Source organism: Sminthopsis crassicaudata, chromosome 2, assembly GCF_048593235.1.
Source record: "Sminthopsis crassicaudata isolate SCR6 chromosome 2, ASM4859323v1, whole genome shotgun sequence".
Classification (NCBI taxonomy): domain Eukaryota; kingdom Metazoa; phylum Chordata; class Mammalia; order Dasyuromorphia; family Dasyuridae; genus Sminthopsis; species Sminthopsis crassicaudata.
The window spans coordinates 272,130,471-272,153,203 of NC_133618.1; the positions used below are offsets into that span (position 1 = coordinate 272,130,471).

The 22,733-nt window shown below is 36.2% G+C and overlaps 1 protein-coding gene across 1 annotated transcript in view; it reads right to left on the reverse strand.

Annotated features, from left to right (window-relative positions):
* EHD4 (EH domain containing 4) overlaps nt 1-22,733 on the reverse strand; it is a 94,029-nt gene that overhangs the window by 38,186 nt on the left and 33,110 nt on the right. Inside the window, exon 3 of the mRNA XM_074289364.1 lies at nt 19,339-19,436. Within this exon, the coding sequence (XP_074145465.1) occupies nt 19,339-19,436 (98 nt within the window). The remainder of the gene's footprint in view (nt 1-19,338; nt 19,437-22,733) is intronic.

A 22,733-nucleotide genomic window follows, 5' to 3' on the forward strand; every position in this document is an offset into this window, starting at 1 on the left:
GCAAAGTGTCTAATATGCAGTCAATACAAAAATAGAGTGAATTTAGGAGAAACAGAATTTGAATCCCAGGGGTATTTTTTACTAATTGAATGAGTCACTGTACTTTGCTGGGAAACTGAGGAAAATGAGGGGGTTGGTTGGATTAATGACTTCTAAGTTGCCATGCAAAGTTAAGGCTAGGATTATAAAAGCTGCTGCATTGAACTGAATATACTTTATCTCTTATCTGCTCAGTACTACCCCAGCCCCTCTATCCTATACACAGTTGATCTTTTGAAGCCAAATGTAGTCATTCTTGGCCAAACTGGATGGATTTAGTATAAGGAGGAGGGAGAGAACAGACCTTTCATATCCTAGGAGAATATAAATTACCTTAATTTAATTTTTTGATGAAATTCCATTCAACTTTCTACTGACAGACATTACTAGTTATTTGTGACCTTACCTTTTAACAAGAGTTTGGTTACCAAATTCAGGAATCTAGTATCATATAAATGGGAACAATAGCCATTCCTCACCTCTCTTAAGGGGCTTTGTATACCACAGACAAGAATTTTACATGCAATACAATCTATTAATCAGATAGAGTAAGTCTGGCAACTGTATTTCTCAAATTTTTCAAGGCGAGTTGCCAACAATTTCCAGACTCCACCTAAGTGCCACATGGCCAAGCAACCCTTCAAACTCCTGGAAAACAACAATACTTGTCATCTTGTGTTTGGTTCAGAAGGGCAGAAAGACAATGCTCTTTAGGTCACTGAGTTCCAAATGTGAAAAAAAAAAAAAGTCAAGCTAAGACTGAGATTAATTAGGGGCCTAATTTTTGAAATAATTTCTAACTTCTTTACTGTCCTACCCTATTGCTCCTTTTAAACACGAGGCAACTTATATAACTTATAGAGTATGCTGGATTTAGAAGATATGAGATCCAGATCTGAATCCTACTTTATACACTTAGAACAGCTGAATGATCATGGCAAGTCACTAACAAGCATTAGAAACCACTTATAATGTGCTAAGTGTTATAGATAAAAATATAAACAAATAAAACAATACCTATTTGAAAAGAACTTATATCAACTTCTCAGAACCTCAGCTTCCTCACTTAGTAACATGGGAACAGTAATGTTTGATTCATGGAATTGTGCTTTGCAAATCTAAAAAGACTTCACAAACCTTAAAAGCTGTAAATGTGAGTTATATATGATATATCATTTTAAAATTATTTTGGACAACAGCTAAAATCAAAATAATTATTCTTATCTACAGTCTTCTCTCTTCTTCCCCCTCCCCAAACCTTGCTTTGTCTGCCTTCTCTTCCAGTGATCTGTCAGTTTGTCTTTCTCTTCTTGGTCTGTCTTTCTTACACACAGCTATTTTCATTTACAGTGAATACTGGGAAAAGATGAAACTGAGTCTAGAAAAACTGGAGGAGTAGACATTCTAGGTAAGTGTAAAGAAATATTTTCTAACAATTAGATCCATCCCAAAGTTGGGTTTAGAAAATGTCGATTCTCCCTCAGTAGAAGTCATGGAATGATAGATGCAGAGCTGGAAGGAATTTCAAAGGCCATTTGGTCCATCTCCCCTAATTTTACAGATGAGGAAATTGAGGTCCATGGAGGATAATGATTGTTCATAAGTGACAGAAGATTCACCTCTACAAATAAAAACTGGATGGACTATTTGTTTAGAAGGGATTTTTGAGGTATAGGTTAGATTATATGCTTCTGATGGTCCATTTATAGTCTTAAAACTAGTTGGTTCCACTACCAGGAAATAAGAAAGGGATGAACTCCCCTCTTCCCTTTGTAATAGTGAGGAATGATAAGTGTGAAACACCAAACATGATGTTGAACTTAGTTAAGGTATGGGTCAGTATTGCTAAAGTTTTTTTCCCCTCTCTTTAAAAAAAAAGTAACAGCTCTCTGGGAAGAGGCAGTGTTATAATAAGTGAAAGTAATGTAAAATCAAAAGATATCCTTAAAATTTAAATTAAAAACAAAGGGAAAGAAATTTTTTCTTTCTAACATTTCTCCTTGAAATTTATGGTCTGGACTTTTCCACATACATATTCTTTATATTATGCATTCTTTCATCCTACTTTTTAAACCTTTTATTTTCAAAATATATATATATATATATATATATATATATATATATATATAGTTTTCAACATTCACCTCTACAAAACCTTGTGTTTCAATTTTTTTTCCCTCCTTCCCTTCCCAACTCTCTCCCTTACACAGCAAGTAAGCCAATATATGGTAAACATGTGTAATTCTATTCATATTTCCACACTTATCGTGGTACACAAGAAAAGCCAGATCAACAAGGAAAAAAAATGAGAGAGAAAACAAAAAACAAGTAAGCAACAAAAAAAGCTTTTCATCAGATTTCAAAGGAAGAGGTGTCCTTCCTTTTTGGCAAAGATATGCTCTCCAACATTGTCCTTGAGTCCCCTCTCTTTAAACTTCTCCATCAATTATCAACTCTCCTATTTTTTATCTTCAATTTCTTCTAGTTAGTTGGTTCCTTCTCCTTTCTCTAAGAAATGCTTAGATTTCCTCTTATCTTAGAAAAACTTTCCCTTGACCTTGCTACCTTTTTACATTCCTGTCTGTTTCTTTTCCCCCTTATACTTCTAATACTGCTTCACAATTCAATATCCTGTAGTTTCCATTCCAACAATTCTACTGAAACTGTCACCTAAAAAAACTGACAATTCCCAAATCTTCATCATCTTTTCTCAATCCATATTTTCCTCAGCTTCTTTCTTGAATCTGATATTATCTATCCCCTTATTGATACATCTTTGCTTTGTTTCCTGTCTTCCCACTTCACTGCTAAGCCTTCTCTGTTTTAATGATTCTTCTTCCTGTTTTATGTGTACACACACACACACACACACACACATATAGGAAAGAGAAATGATAGAGGAGAAGGGAAAGAAAAAAGGAAAGGAGGGAGAGGTAAAGAGAGGGTAGGGAGAAAAAGGAGGGAGGGAAGGGAGAGAGGTAAAGAGAGAGACAGAAGAAAGGAAGAGAGAAGGAGAGAGAGAGGGAGAGAAGGATAGGGGGAGGGAGAGAGGGAGGGGGGAGAGAGGGAGAGAGAGAGAGAGAGAGAGAGAGAGAGAGAGAGAGAGAGAGAGAGAGAGAGAGAGAGAGAGAGAGAGAGAGAGAGAGAGAGAGAGAGAGAGAGAGAGAGGAAGGAAGGAAGGAGGGAGGGAAAGAAGGAGGGAAGAGTTCATGATAGCCAAAGCCCATGGACTTTCTCCAGTTTCTATACTAAGCCTTTTAGATGGTTAACTGGTTCTAATCTTTCTTCTACAAGCTTGACCTACATTCCAAAGCACTTACAGTAGGTCTCTTCCACCCTGAAGGGAATTCACACAACCAGAAGTTTGAACTGAACCTGTCAACTTTCCCCAAAAACCTGTTTTTCTTGATGACTTTCCTATTTTGCTGTTACTCTTAGTTAGTAATGCTTTAAAATTCCTCATGATCTCTGACTCCATTATTACTTTCTTTCCACCTCTTGACTAGCTTTCACAGCAAACCCATCCAAGAAATTCTCAGAGCCACCATCCTAGTTTATTAAATTTTTTTGGAGGCGATTGAATGACTTGCCCAGGGTTATACAACTAATAAGTATCTGAGGTCACATTTGAATTCAGCACCTCCTCACTCCAGGGCTGGCTGTCCCTGTTACCAACCTAGTTTAGGCTTGATACTTAAAAAGGGACAGAAAGTCTAAAAGTAGAAAATTGCATTATGATACATGATAACTCTTAGTTACTTCCAAATTTCTTCCTTAAAAAAGCAAAAAAAAAAAAAAAAAAAAAAAGATTTTAGAAATATTTACAACAAAAAAATGATTAACACAAAGGAGAAGAGAGGCATGGACCAGCCTGAGGAAATTTCCTAATTTTACAAATTAATCTCATTAACTACATAATAAAATCAGTCATTTCTAAAGTGTAGGACTATATCAGCAGCCCTCTAAATTCAGGACTCTGAAGCAAAGTACCTAGACCCTCACCCCCATTCTGGCTTTATGCACAAGGCATTTTAATGCTTGAAAGTTTTATAAACATCAAATGAAAATTTAACTTGGTCTTCAAGCTTCACTAATGAATAAACCATCGCTGTTACATGCATCTGACTGGTTGCTCAATTTATTGTACTGGTGTAGGAGCACAAGGGTTTATCAGTCTGTTCTAGAATATAAGCTTCATAAGGACCAAAAAAAATTTTCCTCTTCCCCCAATACATTAATATCAAAATATCTAGAAATGTGCTGTGGTCATAGTGAAAACTTAAAAAAAAAAGTTAACTAAAAAGAATGTAAATCCCTTGAGGTCAGGAACTGTTTTTTATTCATTCTTATTTTTATCACTTTAGCACAAAGCATTGTTGAAGAGCAGACAGGTTTTTTAACTGGGTAACAAACTCTCCTAGAATGGAAATAATAGCATAGCAATAATCACCAATACTTATGTAGTATTTTAAGGTTTGCAAAATGTTTTCCAAAAGCATCTGGCATATATTACTTATTTAGATTTGATTCAGCATATTCCTGTCTGGTGCTACCCCCATTTTGCAGATGAGGAAACTACAGTTGAGAGAGATTAAGTTACTCATTCAGAATCACCCAACTTTTAAGATCTAAGGCAGGATTCAAACTCAATTCAGTCTCTAAATTGGGCACTTTATCTACTATGGCACCCCCTAAAGGATTTAATAATTTCTAAAAGTTCTAGGTTTATTTTTTTATTTTCAAGTTGATAATAAAAATGGACATTTACATAGCAAAATTGTATCACATGATCTCATTTGTGCCTTCCAACGACCCTGGAAGGTAAGTGCTAAAGGAATTCCCTCTATTTCAAAGATGATGAATCTCAGAGATGGTACATGAGTTGCCCGTGGTCAAATAATTACTAGGGCCAGAGATAAGATTTGAATCAAATTTTCTCTGACTCTAAGGCAAATATGCTAGCTTCTATAGCTTACTGCTTCTGTCAGTTTAAGTAAAGTCTGATGCCATGAAAAATCATGTCTTTAAAATGTTAAATGATACTCAAATGGACAGCAAGTAGCTGCTATCTGACATTTTGAACCTCAGTGAAGAAAGAGATCACCTTAAGGACAGAAACGACAACTTTTGTGATTTAGGATTTCCTTTGGTACCAGCTGGAGAGGCATCATGAATTGTTTGTCAGCAATCTTTCCGGAACAAAAGGAAACCAGGATTTCCTGCATGAGGGCAGAACACTGGTATCGCACTTTTTTTTTTTTTTTTTGGAGACTGGGTCTCATACAGGCTGAAAGCATTGCAGCCATTCATAGGGCACTGATCAGTAGGGAAGCTTGAACATGTGCAGCTTTTCCAGCTTGGCCCAGGTCTCCCTTCTTGAGATGGCTTGCTAGCCCTCCATTTGTGAGGGTGGGGTTTGTGCTGGACTTAGCATGGTCATCTGAATGGCTAAAGCACAACTGTAGCCTAGAACCCCTGACCTCAAGGATCTGGCAGGTTCAGTCGCCCTGAGTAGCAGGGATCAGCTGCATACCGCCAGCACATCTTTATCACACTCTTGTAACTGTCTCTGTTGAGGGCACATGCTATTGCCACCGAATCTCATTTCAAAGTAAGGATTCTCTAGCTTGACCTTGCTCATGCACTGGCTCATGTCTATGCTGCATTTGTCTTTGACATGCATAGGACACTGCCCATTTCTTTCTATTTGCTATCTCTCCTAACACCAAGGTCTGCCTTTTTTGAGGAAAATCTTCAAACCTCATACCATATTTGCTCATGCAGGGAACTCCCAGTAAGGAAAATCCCTTTACTAATGTAGATTAGTAACTCTTTTGCAGCTTATCCTCAGAGAGAATTGTCTGGACACACGGTGTTAAGTGACTTGCCCAATCTCACATAAGTGTTTTCTTTATAATCATTTAAAATATTATGAAGAGACTTAGTGCTGCTTCTATTTTCAGTGTCAAAGAAATCTTAGAGCACTAAGAGGTACTGTTATGTTACAATTATTGTCAGTCAGTTGAAGGCTGCAAAACAGTGGATTTTTTGGAGTCAGGACCAGGGGCTAAATGCCAGTTCTGCCATTTATACTCCATATGACTATGGATAAGTCACTTCACTGGGCCAAAGTTTCTTCTTTTATAAAGTGAAGGGTTAAGATCAGTTGACCTCTAAGGGCTTTTCATTTTCAAAATATATACGTGAATAATTTTCAACATTGATCCTTACAAAATCTTGGGTTCTAAATTTTTTCTTTCCCTTTCCCTCCACTCCCTCACCTAGGCAGTAAGTGATTCAATATATGTTAAATGTGTGCAATTCTTCTATATATATTTCTACAAATATCATGCTGCACAAGAAAAATCAGATCAAAAAGGAAAAAAAATGAGAAAGAAAACAAAATGCAAGCAAACAACCACAAATAAAGTGAAAATACTATGTTGTGGTCTATACTCAGTCCCCACAGTTCTCTCTCTGGGTGTAGATAGCTCTCTTCATCAGACGACCACTGGAATTGGCCTGAATCACCTTCTTGTTGAAGAGAGCCACGTCCATCAGAATTGATAATCATATAATATTGATATTGTTGTGTACAATAATTTTCTGGTTCTGCTCATTTCACTTAGCATCAGGTCTCGTCAGCCCTTTCTGAAATCATCCTGCTGTCATTTCTTATAGAACAATAATATTCCTTAACATTCATATAATATAACTTATTCAGCTATTCTCCAACTGGTCTAGGACTTTTCTAATACTAAATCTAAAATTCCCTTTGAAAACCACAGGAATACTAGAAAGGGCATGAAGTTGCAATTAGAGAACCAGACTTCAAATCCTCGATTTGACACTTACTACTGGTGTGACTTAAGCTACTCAGCCTCTTAGGATCTCAGTTTTCTCATCTATGAAGTAAGGGTCTTAGATTAGATGACCTCTAAGTTCCCATAAGCTCAAAATTAATAACCCTATGACACATCATAAAAATGTTTAGTAATAATATTTGTTATTTGATATTTCTTTTTTAAATAATTCAATATTTAATGTATGGTTGACACTTTTGGTAATTTAAGGGAAAGCATGAGCACAAGACTAGTCTTGTGCAGGACCTTATCTACTGCATTTGCTTCTTAGATTCTGAAAAGATCATCTTAATTTTTCAGATGTTCCTCTTTTTTCAAATATCTTAACAAAGACACTAGCATTATATCAAGAACCACAGAGAAGATATAGGCAAGTTGTCTAAGGAAAACTCTAAGCACATGCTAGAGAGTGTGGTACAAAATATTGTGTGCTAGATTGCAGTCAAATGACTTGGGTGCAAATCTTGACTCTTCCTCTTATGACCTAAATGACCTTTCCTCATTTGTAAACTAGGGCTGGATCGGATGACCCCAACTAGCCCTAAATCTATGATGTTATGACATATTAAAAACTAAGCCCTCAAAGGTTTTGCATTATGGCAGACAGGTTTTTTTTTTAATGCAAATTGATACTAATAGTGTATAGAATTAGCATCAAACTAAATTATCCAGGAAAAGAAAATTAGGATGGACACTGTATTCTCTTACAATCCCATTTAAAGATACAAACTTCCATCTCATTCACAACTTTCTTTTAATAAAATTATCTTTTAGATAAACGGGGAGGAAGAGAAAGAAGATGAAAAGGAGAGAGAGAGACAAGAGAAACTTGTCTGTTTTTGACAGAGACACAGAGAAAACATTTAATGTTCCAAATTTCACTCATTGACCTCTTTCACTGAAATGCATCCATCATAAGAGAGAAATAAAGTTCTACTGGATATTAGACTTCTGACAATTTGGACAACATTATTGATATTATAAAAAGTTCTTGATAAGGCTGCTTGCTATAGGGGGAAAAGACTTAAATTGTACGTCAGAAAACAATGATTCCCATCTTGGTTCAGATTACTAGCTTTGTGACAGGGGCATGCCACTTAGTCACTGCTTACCTCACAACTGCTAAATGAAAAATACTTTGTAAACTGCAACTTTTTGCTATTATTGAATATTTGGATAGTCATGTCCCTCTTATTAGAAGTTTAAGAAAGACAAAAAAATCCCAGTCTTTATTTATGGAATGTTACAAACAGGAAGTAGCCAATGAAGTCATAGATTAATAATTAAACAAAAAAAAATGTAGTTGTGTATTTTATTTCTGTTCCTGAGGACCTACTGATAATCATAAAGAAACTAAGAAAACTCTTGAGTTGAAGGCTGCCCAAGATGGGAAGGAAGAAATCACAGACAACCAAATGAAGGAGCAATTTAAAATATTCCCACACCAATTACCTGGGCTTTTTTACTCATAAAACTCCTAAAGACATGGCTTGGTTGATCCTGGAAACTGCTTAAAAGAATACTCTATTTGTATCATTTTTTTAGGCAGCCATAAAAAGTCATAAATATAGACTTTCCTGAAATTACATTGTATTTATTTTGTGTGTGTATATGTGTATGTGTATATATTTCACACACATACCTATTTTATGTGTATGTTTTTCCTGTAAATCATAAACTCTTTGAGGGAAGAATGTTATATTTTTGTCCTTGTTGCCAGTGATAAGCATAGTAACCACTTCATAAATGCTTGCTGAATTGGAGAATAGCAGAATCTGAGAAAGATTTTAAATTCATATTTAAGAGGGTACACTGTTAATTACTTGATACCAATTCTAAGATTTGATTCATGGGAGGAGAGTATTAAGAGACATTTTAAACAGTAGAGGTCATCTCATATTGAGACGTCCTGTACCATGTTTTACAACAAATACAACAGTACAAATATTGCTATTAAATAGGAACATTAATTCTTTTCCTATATCGCATAAGTATTCAGTCTGGAAAAGAAAAATAACTGAGAAAATATTTTAATCTTTAGTTTTTCTCTCCAGTTATTTAAAAGACAATAATCCTGACTGTTTTCCATCTCTACCTGGAACAGAAGGAGGAAAGAAGCTTTAAAAATAAAAATTTTAAAGAAGGAGAAAATAATGTATTTATTTATTTTTGGGGAAAAGAAACATTCCTTAATTTTATATTCCTGGTACTACTGCCACAGTTTACAGGACAACATACCTAATATTACGAAAAGAAAAAGACAAACTACAATATGTTTAATGTCTTAAACATTCACGAATGTGAACTTAATTGATACTACCTGCGAACTTCATGCTAACTATAGCTATAACAGTCTTGAACAAGAACGATTTTCTACTTAAACTGCAGTAACTTTTCTCACTATGGATTTTCATTCCTTCTGTGGCTGATTTTTACAACTCCTTTAATAATATATTTGAATATATGACTTCACAACTATCTCAAAGTAACCTGCAGATTTCTTATTAACTCCTTCTCTTCTGCTAAGAGCTTCTGATTGATGGTTACCATAACCACCCTAAGAATGTATGAGCTCATTCCATCAAAACTTCCTTTTTCTATGGGTCCATAATTTAATATTGCTCAGTACAATTTTGAAAATCATTATCTTTCCCAGTATTACTACATAGTTGCTACACCAAAATTTCCTCCTTCATTGTGATCATCTCATCTTCCCTCTGCCATTATCACTACCAGTTTTATATTCACCACCTTGGTTTCTGGTATCCTGATCCACCATTACCACTACCATAATAATCCCTCTCTACCTACTTAGCCAAGACTACCTCTAAAGCTGTCACCATCTCCATGAAATCCATTATATCCACCACCTCTACCTCCATAACTGCCTTTGCTGTCACCATGCCCAAAGTGTTTTCTACACCTTCAGTATTTCCTTCATGACCCACAGTTTCCTGAGCCATTTCCAAGACCATTTTCTGAACCAGCAGCCTGTATCTCTTGCTTTGAAAGGATCTTTTCTTGCATTAATTTTATCAAATATATTTCTGAATAATAATTTTGCTGACTATATCCTGACCATTAAAAGGTACAAAAGCAAATTCTTTCATTTCCAATATGCCAATCTTTCATAACTCTGTGGTTCAATTTTACCCTACTTTTCTTTTCTTTTCTTTTTTTTTTTTACTTTTTACTCTCAATTTTATTGTAAATGATTATTATAAGTGTATAATGATATAACAACAACAATAATAACACATTTATAGTTTAACATTTTATTTCACCGATGTAAATGTGAAAATAATTGTTTTCATGATTAAGTCCTTTGGGATATTTTCTTGGATCATTGAATGAACAATAAAGATAGAGACACAGGAGACATATGTAACAGAATCATAAAAACTTGGGTTCAAATTCTGTCTTTAAGCACATACTAACTGAGAGATACTGGGCAAATGATTTAATCAGTTAATATCCAAGGTATTCCAAAATTAAACATTAGATATAAGGAATAATTTGCATTGGTAAAAGTTTTAGCATTAGGAATTATCTGCACCAAGGAAACCATAGGTCTTAGTCACAAAACAATTGTAATATTTGGTATAAAATTATTTTTAAATTATATAAAAATAATATAGAGAAAGAACTATCTACTGAATTTACCCTACTTTTCAAAGAAGTTCTTTAAATTATATTTTTCTGCTATTTTCTTAAAACTACCAATAGAAATCTTCATGATTAGATGTGCCCTAGGTTTTACAGGATCTTTTTTCAGTTACATGGCCAGACTCACCACCTCCAAGAAGGAACAGTTTAAAAAGAAGCACTTCATGAATGACCAAGTTGTTAGACAAGATTAGATTACTAAGGAGAGAATGTGAACCAGCTACTACAACTGAAATGTATCTTTTTTTTTTTTCCCCCTGAGGCTGGGGTTAAGTGACTTGCCCAGGGTCACACAGCTAAGAAGTGTCTGAGACCAAATTTGAACTCAGGTCTTCCTGAATTCAAAGCTGGTGCTCTATCCACTGTGCCACCTAGCTGCCCCCGAAATGTATCTTTTTAGGCACTATTGACTCAATCAATTAATAAGTATTTCTTAAGTGCTACAAAGATGAAAATGAATCTCTGTTCTCAAAGAGCTTCTATTCTGAGATACTCTTTGGGGAAATACTTCATAGGTTTAAGGGCCCTTCCTGGAAGTAGAAGCATTTCTCCTATTTCCTAGAAGCTGCATGGTATGATTTCAATACTAGGAAGGTTTTTTCCTCTATTCCCCAGTGTACCAGCGCCATGCCAGCAAACTGAATCTCTTCTATTTGAATCGTCTCAGGAAGATTTTGAAGATTACCTGGCAGAATAAGACAGACCCTGAGGCCCTTTCTCGAAGCATTCCAACTTTACTGCAGAGAGCACAACTCTGTTGGACTGGCCATATTGTTTGAATGCCAAATGCATGCTTACCAAAAAGACTACTTAATGGAGAAATCACACAGGCAAGCACTCACAGGGTGGTCAGAAAAAGTGATGCAAGGTCACTCAAGGTCTCTTTTGAGAGCTTTAGGATTTAATGTATGATATGGGAGATGCTGGCACAGCTTGGCGTGCCCTCATCAGAGAAGGGCTGTGTTCTATGGCCAAAGCAGAGTGAGACACACACAATTAGAGAAGCCACCCCAAATGTTCATATGGACAATTTGTGTCTGACGTGTGGTAGAGCATTCTAAGCTCACATTGGTCTGATCAGCCAGTCAGACCCACTGTAAATTCTAACAGTGATGCCATTTTGGTCCTCTTCAAGAATAAAGGACAACAACCAACCCATACATGCACACACACCCATATACCTATGTGTCTGTATGTGTGAATAGTGTTAATACATACACATATATAATAAGATTCTTTGATATTTTTAATTAAAACAACACTAAAATTAGGGATAAGAGTTTAAATGAAATTATACATTGAAAATGACACTAAAATATAATTAAAAGACTTGCAATACTTTCCTTTCTGCCACATTTTGCTGGGACTAGGAATTAAAGGACAAAGAACAGGACAACAAAGGCCAGAGAACTTCACAGCAGAGGAACAGAAAGAGAAGATTGGGTCTGTATAAACACTTCCCTTAATTCACGATCTTACTTAGAACTTGTACCATCTCTAGTAATTCACTGACAACAATCAAGTTCAGTCTTTCGGACAACAAGACCTACTTTACTATATGAGGACTTTTATCAGTACAAGTTCTTTATAGCACAAGTAGATAATTGAAGGCACAGAAAAGAGATTCAGGAGAACCATGTCTATTTCTATATACTATAATACATATCATAGATACTTTATCCATTTTGGATGCCTCCTTCATAGTCACTAATCTATACCCAACCAAGTAGATGTTATCTAAGATGTGACTAAGATGGGACTTTCCCTAAGCTCCAGCAATCACCAAATAAGCAATCTAATTCTCTAATTATAATCTCTTTTACTTGAAATATTTGTAAAGTACCTGGGATGGTGCCTATATATATCAGAGGCTTAATAAATACCTCCTCAGGGAGAAGCACTTCAAATCCATTATCTAAGGAAGTTCTAACTGATTACCTGGTTCTGCAGAACTCAGTCTTCTCTGCTAATAACCTAATTACCCTTCTGCTTATTCATTATCCATTAACTTTAGCACATAACTAAAGCCACTATCTTGCATACTTCTAGGATCTCCGATTGCCTTTACTTGCCCACACTCCATACAGATACTCTTCACTGGACTCCTTTGGCTAAATAAGATCATCACCCTGCTGTCAGGACTATCTGAATGTAGCTAGGCTGATCCTCAGAGAAAAGGCATTCAATTCATTCATTCATTCATTCATTCATTCATTCATTCATTCATTCATTCATTCAACTGGGTCCCACGATCAAAGCTTCTCCAAGTGTGGAAGGACCTATTAGAGCATGTGCTTCACTCCTATCGCATTCTAGGACCCAAGGTGGCACTGGAGTAGAATTTTGAGAGCATGATTTTTGTTGCTGTTATTGTTCAAACTTGAGACTTCATAAGTTTTAGGACTTTCAGACGTGGATACTCCTTCTGCCCTTGCAGATTATAGCTAATGGTTAGCATTAATATAGTCTTTTAAGATTTGCAAAGTGCTTTACATCATAATCTCTTAAACCATGGGTCACAGTCCCATATGGGGTTGCATAACTGAATGTGGGGGCCATGAGAAAAATGGCAACAGTAAAACATATCAAATTCTACCAAGATTTAATTGTTTATGTACAAATAAACAAGCACATCTATCTCACTAGTATGGCAAATTTGTTTTTATCTTTAATAATGGTAATATTAGATACTTCATAAGTGTCAAGACTTCTTGGTAAGGCTACTCCCTCTACCCTTGTGGATATTATAGTAGTATTATAGTAGTAGTAAGTGTCTGGTTAGTGTTATAGTAGTAGTACATGTCTGGGACAGAATTGAAACCTAAGGTTTTCTGACTTCAAGTTCAACATTTTGTCCCCCAATGCTACCTAGGTAGACTGTGGTACAAATTATAATCTCAGAGATGCCTTAGACTATGAGAGGTTAAGCCCAGTAGGCCCAGTATCTGATAACCAGTGTGAATCTAAGATGGGACTTGAACCCTTCCTGATTCAAAGTTTTAATGTCATATTAATATATAGAAGCAATAACTTACTATTTTTATAGATGGTAATACTGCCCACAGAGAAAGTCTAGATTGGAACATACCATTCAATCTGGAAGTAGTCAGATTCTCATTAACTCAATATTCAACAAATAGTATTTTTTTATATTGTTAGATACCATTAAAGATTCATTAGAGATCATATTTGACCATATCCTCTAAGATAAAGCCTTTAAAACTACAAGAGGTACTGACATGCTGAACATAGGTCAATCAAAGAGTTGATCAATTAACATACATTTATTAGGGACCTACTATGTACCAGGCACTATTCAAAGAGAAAAATAAGACAGTTCAGGTTTCTCAAGAAGTTTACATTCTATTTGAAAGGAAACAATACATATACATATAAGTAGATACAAAGAAAATACAAGTTAATTTTTGGCAGAGGCAATAATTCTAGGGGGAAGTTTCTGCTGGGCTTTGAAAAAAGCTACTTTCACTTGTGGTCCTTGTTCTATGAGGAATCTGGGTTTACACAGACCAGATCTGATCCTGGCCTGATCTCCACAGCAACCCCTCCACTCCCAAGAAGATCATTATTCCTCTTTGGCGCCTCCTAGTTCCATGGAAAAACTCTTGAAGAAAACTTAGGTATAGTTCATATCTAAGTTTCTCCAAATATGAATTACAGGGTCTCAATGAAGGCATCTCAATGTGCCATATGGAGCAGCCTTTATTTCATCCTAAACAGAAAATACTTATTATTCAAAGAAATCCCATGAACAGGAACAAAAATATAAAACACTCAATCTGCCCATTATACTTCTCAGACACTCCCTTTCCTCAATAAGACACTGGGGACTTGAAATAATGAAAGAGACAGAGACAGAGACAGAGAGAGACAGAGACACACACACACACAGAGAGAGAGAGAGAGAGAGAGAGAGAGAGAGGAGAGAGAGAGAGAGAGAGAGAGAGAGAGAGAGAGGAGAGAGAGAGAGAGAGAGAGAGAATGAGTATATGTTGTGGAACTCATGGTTAGTAAAAAAAAATTAGGATTTAACTAAAAGAAATCATACTATTGACTAAAATTTTAAAAGTTGAAAATATATTCCTCATTCACTTCAGATTTTCACCACCCCTGCAACTCACAGGGGAAAGAGTCAAAGGTAATGGAGAAGAAGATAGCTGAAAGAAAAATATTTCCCCTCTCCCAGCTCTTTTTTTTTTTGTCTCCCTAGGAATAAATACTGCTGAAGTGACATTGCATTACAGAAGAATAGAGATTTGCTTATGCTGCAATTAAAGCCAAAGAGGGATGACTTCTCTGATCTTTTTTGCTTATAGAATTAAAGCTTCTAGCTATTCCCAATTTATTCTGTGGGATTCTTAGTTTACAGGTACTGGGATTATTAAGAGAACTTGGTGGTGATGGTGGAAAGTCAGGCCTAATATATAAAAATAAAGAGAAAGACAGCCAGACATACAGAGACACAGAGGAGAGGAGAGGAGAGGGGAGGAGAGGGGAGGAGGAGGGGAGGGGAGGAGAGGAGGAGGGGAGGGGAGGGGGAGGAGAGGAGAGGAGAGGAGAGGGGAGGAGGAGGGGAGGAGAGGGGAGGAGGAGGAGAGGAGATGGGGAGGGGAGGAGAGGAGAGGAGAGGAGAGGAGAGGAGGAGGGGAGGGGGGAGGAGAGGAGGAGGGGAGGGGAGGGGGGAGGAGAGGAGAGGAGGGAGGAGAGGGGAGGGGGAGGAGAGGAGGAGGAGAGGAGAGGAGAGGAGAGGAGAGGAGGAGGGGAGGGGAGGGGGAGGAGAGGAGAGGGGGAGGAGAGGGGAGGGGAGGAGAGGAGGAGGAGAGGAGAGGAGAGGAGAGGAGAGGAGAGGAGAGGAGAGGAGAGGAGAGGAGAGGAGAGGGGAGGGGGGGGAGGAGAGGGGAGGGGGAGGAGAGGAGGAGGAGAGGAGAGGAGAGGAGAGGAGAGGAGGAGGGGAGGGAGGGGGAGGAGAGGAGAGGGGGGAGGAGAGGGGAGGAGGAGGAGAGGAGAGGAGAGGAGGAGAGGAGAGGAGAGGAGAGGAGAGGAGAGGGAGAGGGAGAGGGAGAGGGAGAGGGAGAGGGAGAGGGAGAGGGAGAGGGAGAGGGAGAGGGAGAGGGAGAGGGAGAGGGAGAGGGAGAGGGAGAGGGAGAGGGAGAGGGAGAGGGAGAGGGAGAGGGAGAGGGGAGAGGGAGAGGGAGAGGAAGGGAGAGGGAGAGGAGAGGAAGGGAGAGGAGAGGAGAGGAGAGGAAGGGAGAGGAGAGGAGAGGAGAGGAGAGGAGAGGAGAGGAGAGGAGAGGAGAGGAGAGGGAGAGAAACAATATTCTTGGTATCTTAAAATGAAATAGACACAAAGGTATATTTTCTTTGTTTGAAATTGTAGTTGAAAATGCCTATATTTTGATAAAATATATTTTAGAATGATAAATTCTAAACACATTCTTTTCCTAGATGGATCTCTTTTAAGTCCCTTTTGCACTAAGCAGTACTGTAATGTAATAGGTCTATTGTTATAATCTTTGCTGCCATCTACTTCTAAAACACCAAAGTTTTATGTTACCTACTGTTCTGCACAATGCTATAATAAGCACAGGATATGAGTCAGGTTATTATAAAGTGTCTTTGAAAGAATCCAATTTCAAAGTTTACTAAAAAATTGGGCTCCTTTTTTCTTTAATGAATATTATAAGGAAAATATATGTAAAAAAAACCCCCCACCAATCATTGTTCATAAGTACACCTGCCATATGTGCACTTACACAATCACTGACTACTTAAAATAGAAAGAGAAGCAACAGAACAGAAAAAAATCAGTATAGGCCAAGGAAACTATGGATAACAAGAAGCTGGATTTTGCTAAAAAGAAATTGGTAGATTAAAATTGAAACAAAATTGAAGATATATTCTTCTAATATGTTCTGACCATTGTCATAGAATCTCTCTAGTCTACTCGAATCTACCCTCCTGCATTGTTCCATAACACAATAGTCCCTTGACTTTCTAAACTTCAAAATTATGCTTTCTCTATTGTTGGTTCATCCTGGAACTGCCCTCAGCACCTGGAACTTTCTACTCAGTAACAGCCTACAATCCCAGCAACTGCTCACTCTGGAATATCCCTTTATCTGGCTTCCTCTCTCCACTGGATCCCCATCCCTACTCTCAGTCCTTCCCTTTTCAACTCCCTTTAATGTGTTGTTTTTCTCTATTACAATGTTAGCTACTTGGGGACAGAGATTATCTTTCTTTGTGCTTGTATTGCCAGTGCTGAACATAGTGCCAGGGACATAGGAATCCCTTAATAGATATTTTTTTCCTTCCTTCTTTCCTGCTCTAAAATTCTAATATTCCTTGACAGTAAGACCAGAGCTAAAGACTCACTGACAGCTTGATAAATTTGTGTGTTTAAAAAGAACTCAGCAAAGATTAGACAAGGATTGACAAAACTATATTGGGACCGTACAATTATTCCTAGAGCCTGATCTGAATGGCATTGGAAAAGATCTCTTCCAGTTCACTGATTTTATAATTCAAGCAAAGGCATTGTTTTCTTCCAATGTGGAAACCACAGAGGGGCTTACAGGCAGAAGTGTTGTGTTGTACAAAGAACTGATCTCAAAGAACTGCCATGTGTTCTGTGGGAGTGAGACTAACAGAAAAGCCAAGGCAACATTTTTGAAATGCCAGCAGAAAGGGATTGCTTATCTTTGGTATATTTACTTTGTAATTTTTTTTCTTCCTTGTCTTCTTTCTCTCTGTGCACCTCCTTTATTCTGTCAATCCTATATTTTTAAAACAGATGTTCTGATTGTCTTAAGATAGTTAATTGCCTCTGTGAAGTGAAAAGGAAAATGTACAGGTCCTAAGAGCGCTCTGGATTTTAGTTAATGGACTATTGTTTTCTTTTTCAATCAAACACACATACACATACACAAATTGAGCAAAACTAATTCCTCTGCTGGCTATGTCCTAAAACTCATCTATGGGTTACAATTTTATTTAGGCCAATGGTTCTCAAAATATGTTCCAGGGGTCCTTTAGCATTGCCAAGGTCATTTCAGGGAGTTCACAAGGTTAAAACTATTATCATAATAATAATGTTAAAATATCTCCATTAGGTCTCTATTCCAAAGATATCCAAAAAAGAGGATAAGGACCTACTTGTACAAAAATATTTATAGTAGTTCTTTTTGTGGTGGCTAAAGAATTGGAATTCAAAAGGATAATCATCAATTGTGGAATGGCTAAACAAACTGTGTTATATGATTGTAATGGAATATTATTGTGTTGTAAGAAAGGTCAAGCAAAGTAATTTGAGAAAACCTGAATTGATACATAGTGAAATGAACAGAAATCCAGAAGAATATTGTACACTGTAACAGCAATATCATTTAATGAAGAATTATGAATGAATTAGCTACTCTCAACAATACAATGATCTGAGACAATCTCAAAGGATTCTTGATGAAAAATGTTATCTATTCTAGAGAAGTGGTGGATACTGTTTAAATGGAGACTGAAGAATGTTATTTTTTCACTCTTTCCTTTTTTCCTTTAATTCTATTATTATTATTCTATTATTCTTCTTGAACAAAATGACTCATATGAAAATGTTTTGCATGGTTGCACATGGATAACCTATCAACTGCCATATTGGGAAGTATAGAGAATGTGAGAGAGGAAGGGATGGAATTTGTAACTCAAAATTTTAAATAACTGTTTAAATATTGAAAAAATAATAACGCTTTTTCATTTCTAATATAGTTAGTATCAATAGTTGGAAACTATATAAAACAAAAGATCTTTGTGATGGGGAACTTCAATAATTTGAGAATGTAAATAGGTCTCAAGACCCAAAATTTTAAGAACTGTATGATTGAGACAATAGTATCATTTCTAGTTTGCTTATTTCAAAGTAAATAGCAAATACATCTTTAGAGATTTCATTTCCTTAAAAATAAAGGGACTGACCCTTCATATTAGTCTTTTTTTTTAAAAAAAAGATTTCTTAGAAATTGCTTTAAATAACTGAAAAGTTTTTCATGACATCTTTTGCGCTAGCCAAGTGGAATTTCTGTACTCAGACGTCCTGAGAATTATATTTACTTTTCTGGGACTAAATGGTACTCCATCATTTAAAGAATTCCAGGGACCTCCAAGGAGTATAGGTGGAATTGTGCAATCCAACTCAGAGATATTATTGAGCCCCATTATTAAAAATTCTCCAGGAATAAAAACAGAATTCCTAATGTTACAATTTTGGACTCTGAAGCAAAAAATTCAGAGAGGTTCCTTTGCCTCCCTGTGATGTAGTAGTTATACGAGTAATATTTCTGCCTATGAAGAAAGAAAAGAAAACCCTGCTCTTACATCAGCCTGCTTTCTACTGTGTAGACTAAAGTCTAGTGAGCAATTAATACAAAAAACAAGCAAGTGGCCATGTATTTTAGGTGCCTTAAATTTATTTGAGGTCAGAGCTGTTTGAAGTGCATCATTTTATGGAATTCCAGAGGTCATTTAGCAACTCTGAATCTTTATGATTAGTCTGTGACTTCCCTATTAGTTTCAGCCTTGAGGCTTCCTACCAAGCTTTGTTAACATTAGTTTGATAGTGGCTATATCTATGGATTGAGGAAAGAATTCAGAAAGCACTCATACTCTTCTGACTTTATCTTATAAAGAGAGAAAAACATACACAAAAATATTTGACAATATAGTAAAAAAATAATTGAATGATTGTAATAATAAATCAATTTACCTCTGCTGATACGTTGTTTCTCTCCAGAAAGAATTCCAGGACTGTCAATGATGCTTATGCTCTTTAGAACTTGGTTAGGTAGCTGGGAACACATGAACCTAAAAAGAAAATGTATCAATAATAAAATAATATCTGAATGATGCCAACTAGCCAGTTGTGTGAGTCACTTAATTATTTTGGGCCATGATTTCCACATCTGTAAAACAAAGAAATAAGATCAAATTTCCAAAGATGATTTTAAAAATGGAAACTATAAGTGTTAGAGTGTGTATGGAAGATAGGCACATTAATATACTGTTGTGAATCTATAAATTGATTCAATTGTCCTGGGAAATAATTTGATCTATTAGAAAAAAGGCACTAAACTGTTGATTGGGCAGTTCTAGTAATGGAAAGGTCAATGACAGAAAAAAAAAGTTCCATATATAACAAAATATTTATAGCAGTATTTTGTGGTAGCAAAAATGTGGAAACAAAATGGATCTCCTATTGATTATGTTGGATAAATATAAGAAAATACTGTTGTGCTATAAAAATGTTGAATATATAGAATTCAGAGAAATATAAGATGACTATGAAATGATGAAGAGTGAAGAAAGCAGAATCAAGAGAACACTATATACAATATGAACAAAACTAAAAATCAATCAAAAGAAGAAAGGGAAGAAGTGTTTATTAATCATTTACTATGTTCTAGGCACTATGCTAAGCACTTTATAAATATTATCTCATATAAAATTCTCATAACAATCCTGGAAGGTAGGAGCTATTATTTTCTCATTTTACAACTGAGGAAACTGAGGCAGAGATTAAGTGACTTGTTCAGGGTCACTCAAAAAGTATCTGAAGCTAGATTTGAACTCAAGACTTCCTGACTGCAGGACCTAGGCTTTAACCATTGTACCTCTTTGCCAGTTTTCTTTAACTAGCATATGCTCCATGGCTGAACAATCACCATCACTTTTTACTACATAATTCAAAGACATCATAGTTGTACTTTGATCATATTGAGCTCTGACCAAATATTAATTTATTAATAGGGAAGTACCTTGCACTCAAAAGGCCAACAAATAAGAACAATGCAAATGGATAAAAAAAAAAATGATGGGAACTGACTCCACACTGGCAAAAGTTCACAGAGGCAAATCAGAGAATTCAGTGATAACAATCCCATGCTTCACAATTATGAAGTCCCTTTTAGAACCTTAAATATTCTCATGAATGACAAAGTCAGGTCTAGGCTTTTGTAGTTACTAGATCTGAGGCTGCCTAAATCATTTCTGTATACAAATGAAGGAAGTCTCTATATCCCAGGCTTCACTAAGCCCCATGATTCTAGTGAGATAAGGAAGGGGTAAATTTCATTTCTGAGACTAAGATATTCACACCAAAAAGGATCAAGTGACATTTATAAGTCTTTTTGTAAATTGAAAATACTTATCAATGTAAGAATATAATCATAATTTTAAATTACAATTATGGTATGCTAATACAATATGATTAGTAATGTATGAAAGAAAGAATGGCCTTTTGGCTAGGATCTTTGAATTCAAGTCTCAGCTCTGACATACTGGATGAAAGTCTTGGTAAATCATTTGAATTTTTAGTGCCCTTGGCAACTCTCTCAAACTATGAGACGCAGAACAGGTCCAGATGTATACATGTGGAAGGGGAGTTCTCGACACTACTAAAATTACAGGCCCACACCAAAAAAAAAAAAACACACACAAAAAAAAACAAAAGCTTGTCAGAACATAAAGAGAAGAGTTAGAAAAGTTACTTGTTTCTCAGGAAAATCTTGGTTAGAACTCTCTCTTGTTATCATAAACTTTTGACTTCACTCTCTGTTTATTCTACCCAGGACTTGATGTACATACAAGTACTGAAGAATTATTAATAACCTTTCTTTTCTTTGTATTTCAACTAGCTGCTGTATTTGCCAGTGGGCAGAAATTATAAAAACTCGCTTAAGACTCAGTTTTTTTCCACCCTGTAGAATTAGTGGCCATTACTCAGAAGGTAAATATGCCCAGAATGTAAGATGAAGAATGACTGCATCAAACACTACCAGAATATGTATGGCTAAGCAAAGCCATTGCATAATATAATTTATGCAGGAATGAATAGGCGGCTTGGGACATGAGATATAAATGTTAGCAAAAAATAGTTTTCTCACATGGATTTCAAAGGGTTTCAGATTTATTCCTTCATTTCTCTTAAAGTCATCTCTATAAGGATATAAAAGGGATCATGGGGTCCCACTGATAGCAGAAAGTGCCCTTTAGAAAAAAAAATGCTAGTTCAATGGCCTCATTTAGAAGATGAGGAAATTGGGGCCTAGAAAGGTGATGTGATATGCACACAAGGACAACAACACAAGTAGTAAGTCACAATACAGAGATTCAAACCCTGAGCTTAACTAAAACCAGTGTGCTTTCCATCATACCATGCTGCCTCTTTTAAAGGATTACATCTATTTCTCCAGTTGCAAAAAATTCAAGAAGGGAGAAGCTAAATCATGGGTAGTTTGGAGAATATAACACAGATCTCCTAAAAACAAATTTAAAATTCAATTTCCACTAGAATGGAGATCAACGTTTTTGAAAGTCAGTAAAGTTAAAACAAGAAGTCATATCCAATTAAGAAAACTTGCTCATTTCAACTTTTTTTAAAAAGTCTGTTTAATAAACATAAGTACTGAACAGAGAAGAGACTTTGCTAGAACAAAATAAACATGGATTACTAAAAATATCCTTTGCTAACCCACTTATTAAATGTACAACACCTTGATTCATTCTTTAGCTGACATAAACATTAGATGTGGGGGTAGGAATGTACTTGAGGGAATGAGATGTTGCCAGCCAAAAAGTCAACAGTAATCTCTAATAGAATCTTATTTTTCACTGAAATATTTCCCCCTTTGTTGGAAAAATAGCACAAATGGAAACTTCTATAAGACCTAGTGTCACAGAGATATTGATGAGCTTTCTCCAAAGGAGAAAGCCTGTACCACATTACAATTTTTCTGAATTTTCCAGAACCTCTTCAAGCTTCTGGGTGAAGTTAAAAAATGTATAACTGGAGACTATACATTCAATGCCTGCTGAACAGTTATATTACAGTGCTGGAACTCCTCTCAGGGTGATGCAGCAGTGATAATTTACACAGATAAAGGGTACTATCAGGAAAAAAAAGGGGAGGAGTATGGAAGAGCTGGTGGTAGGTTCAATGCCACTTAATTAGATTAATTTTAGTATTTAAGACAATTTTATTTTAAATTTTTAGTGAAGACTTTTTTTCCCCACATCACAATAATTTTTCCACATACCCTCTCTTCTATTTTGAATGTTTCTTTGTGCTAAAGGTATTCCCCACCCCCTGTATTTTGTGGACAT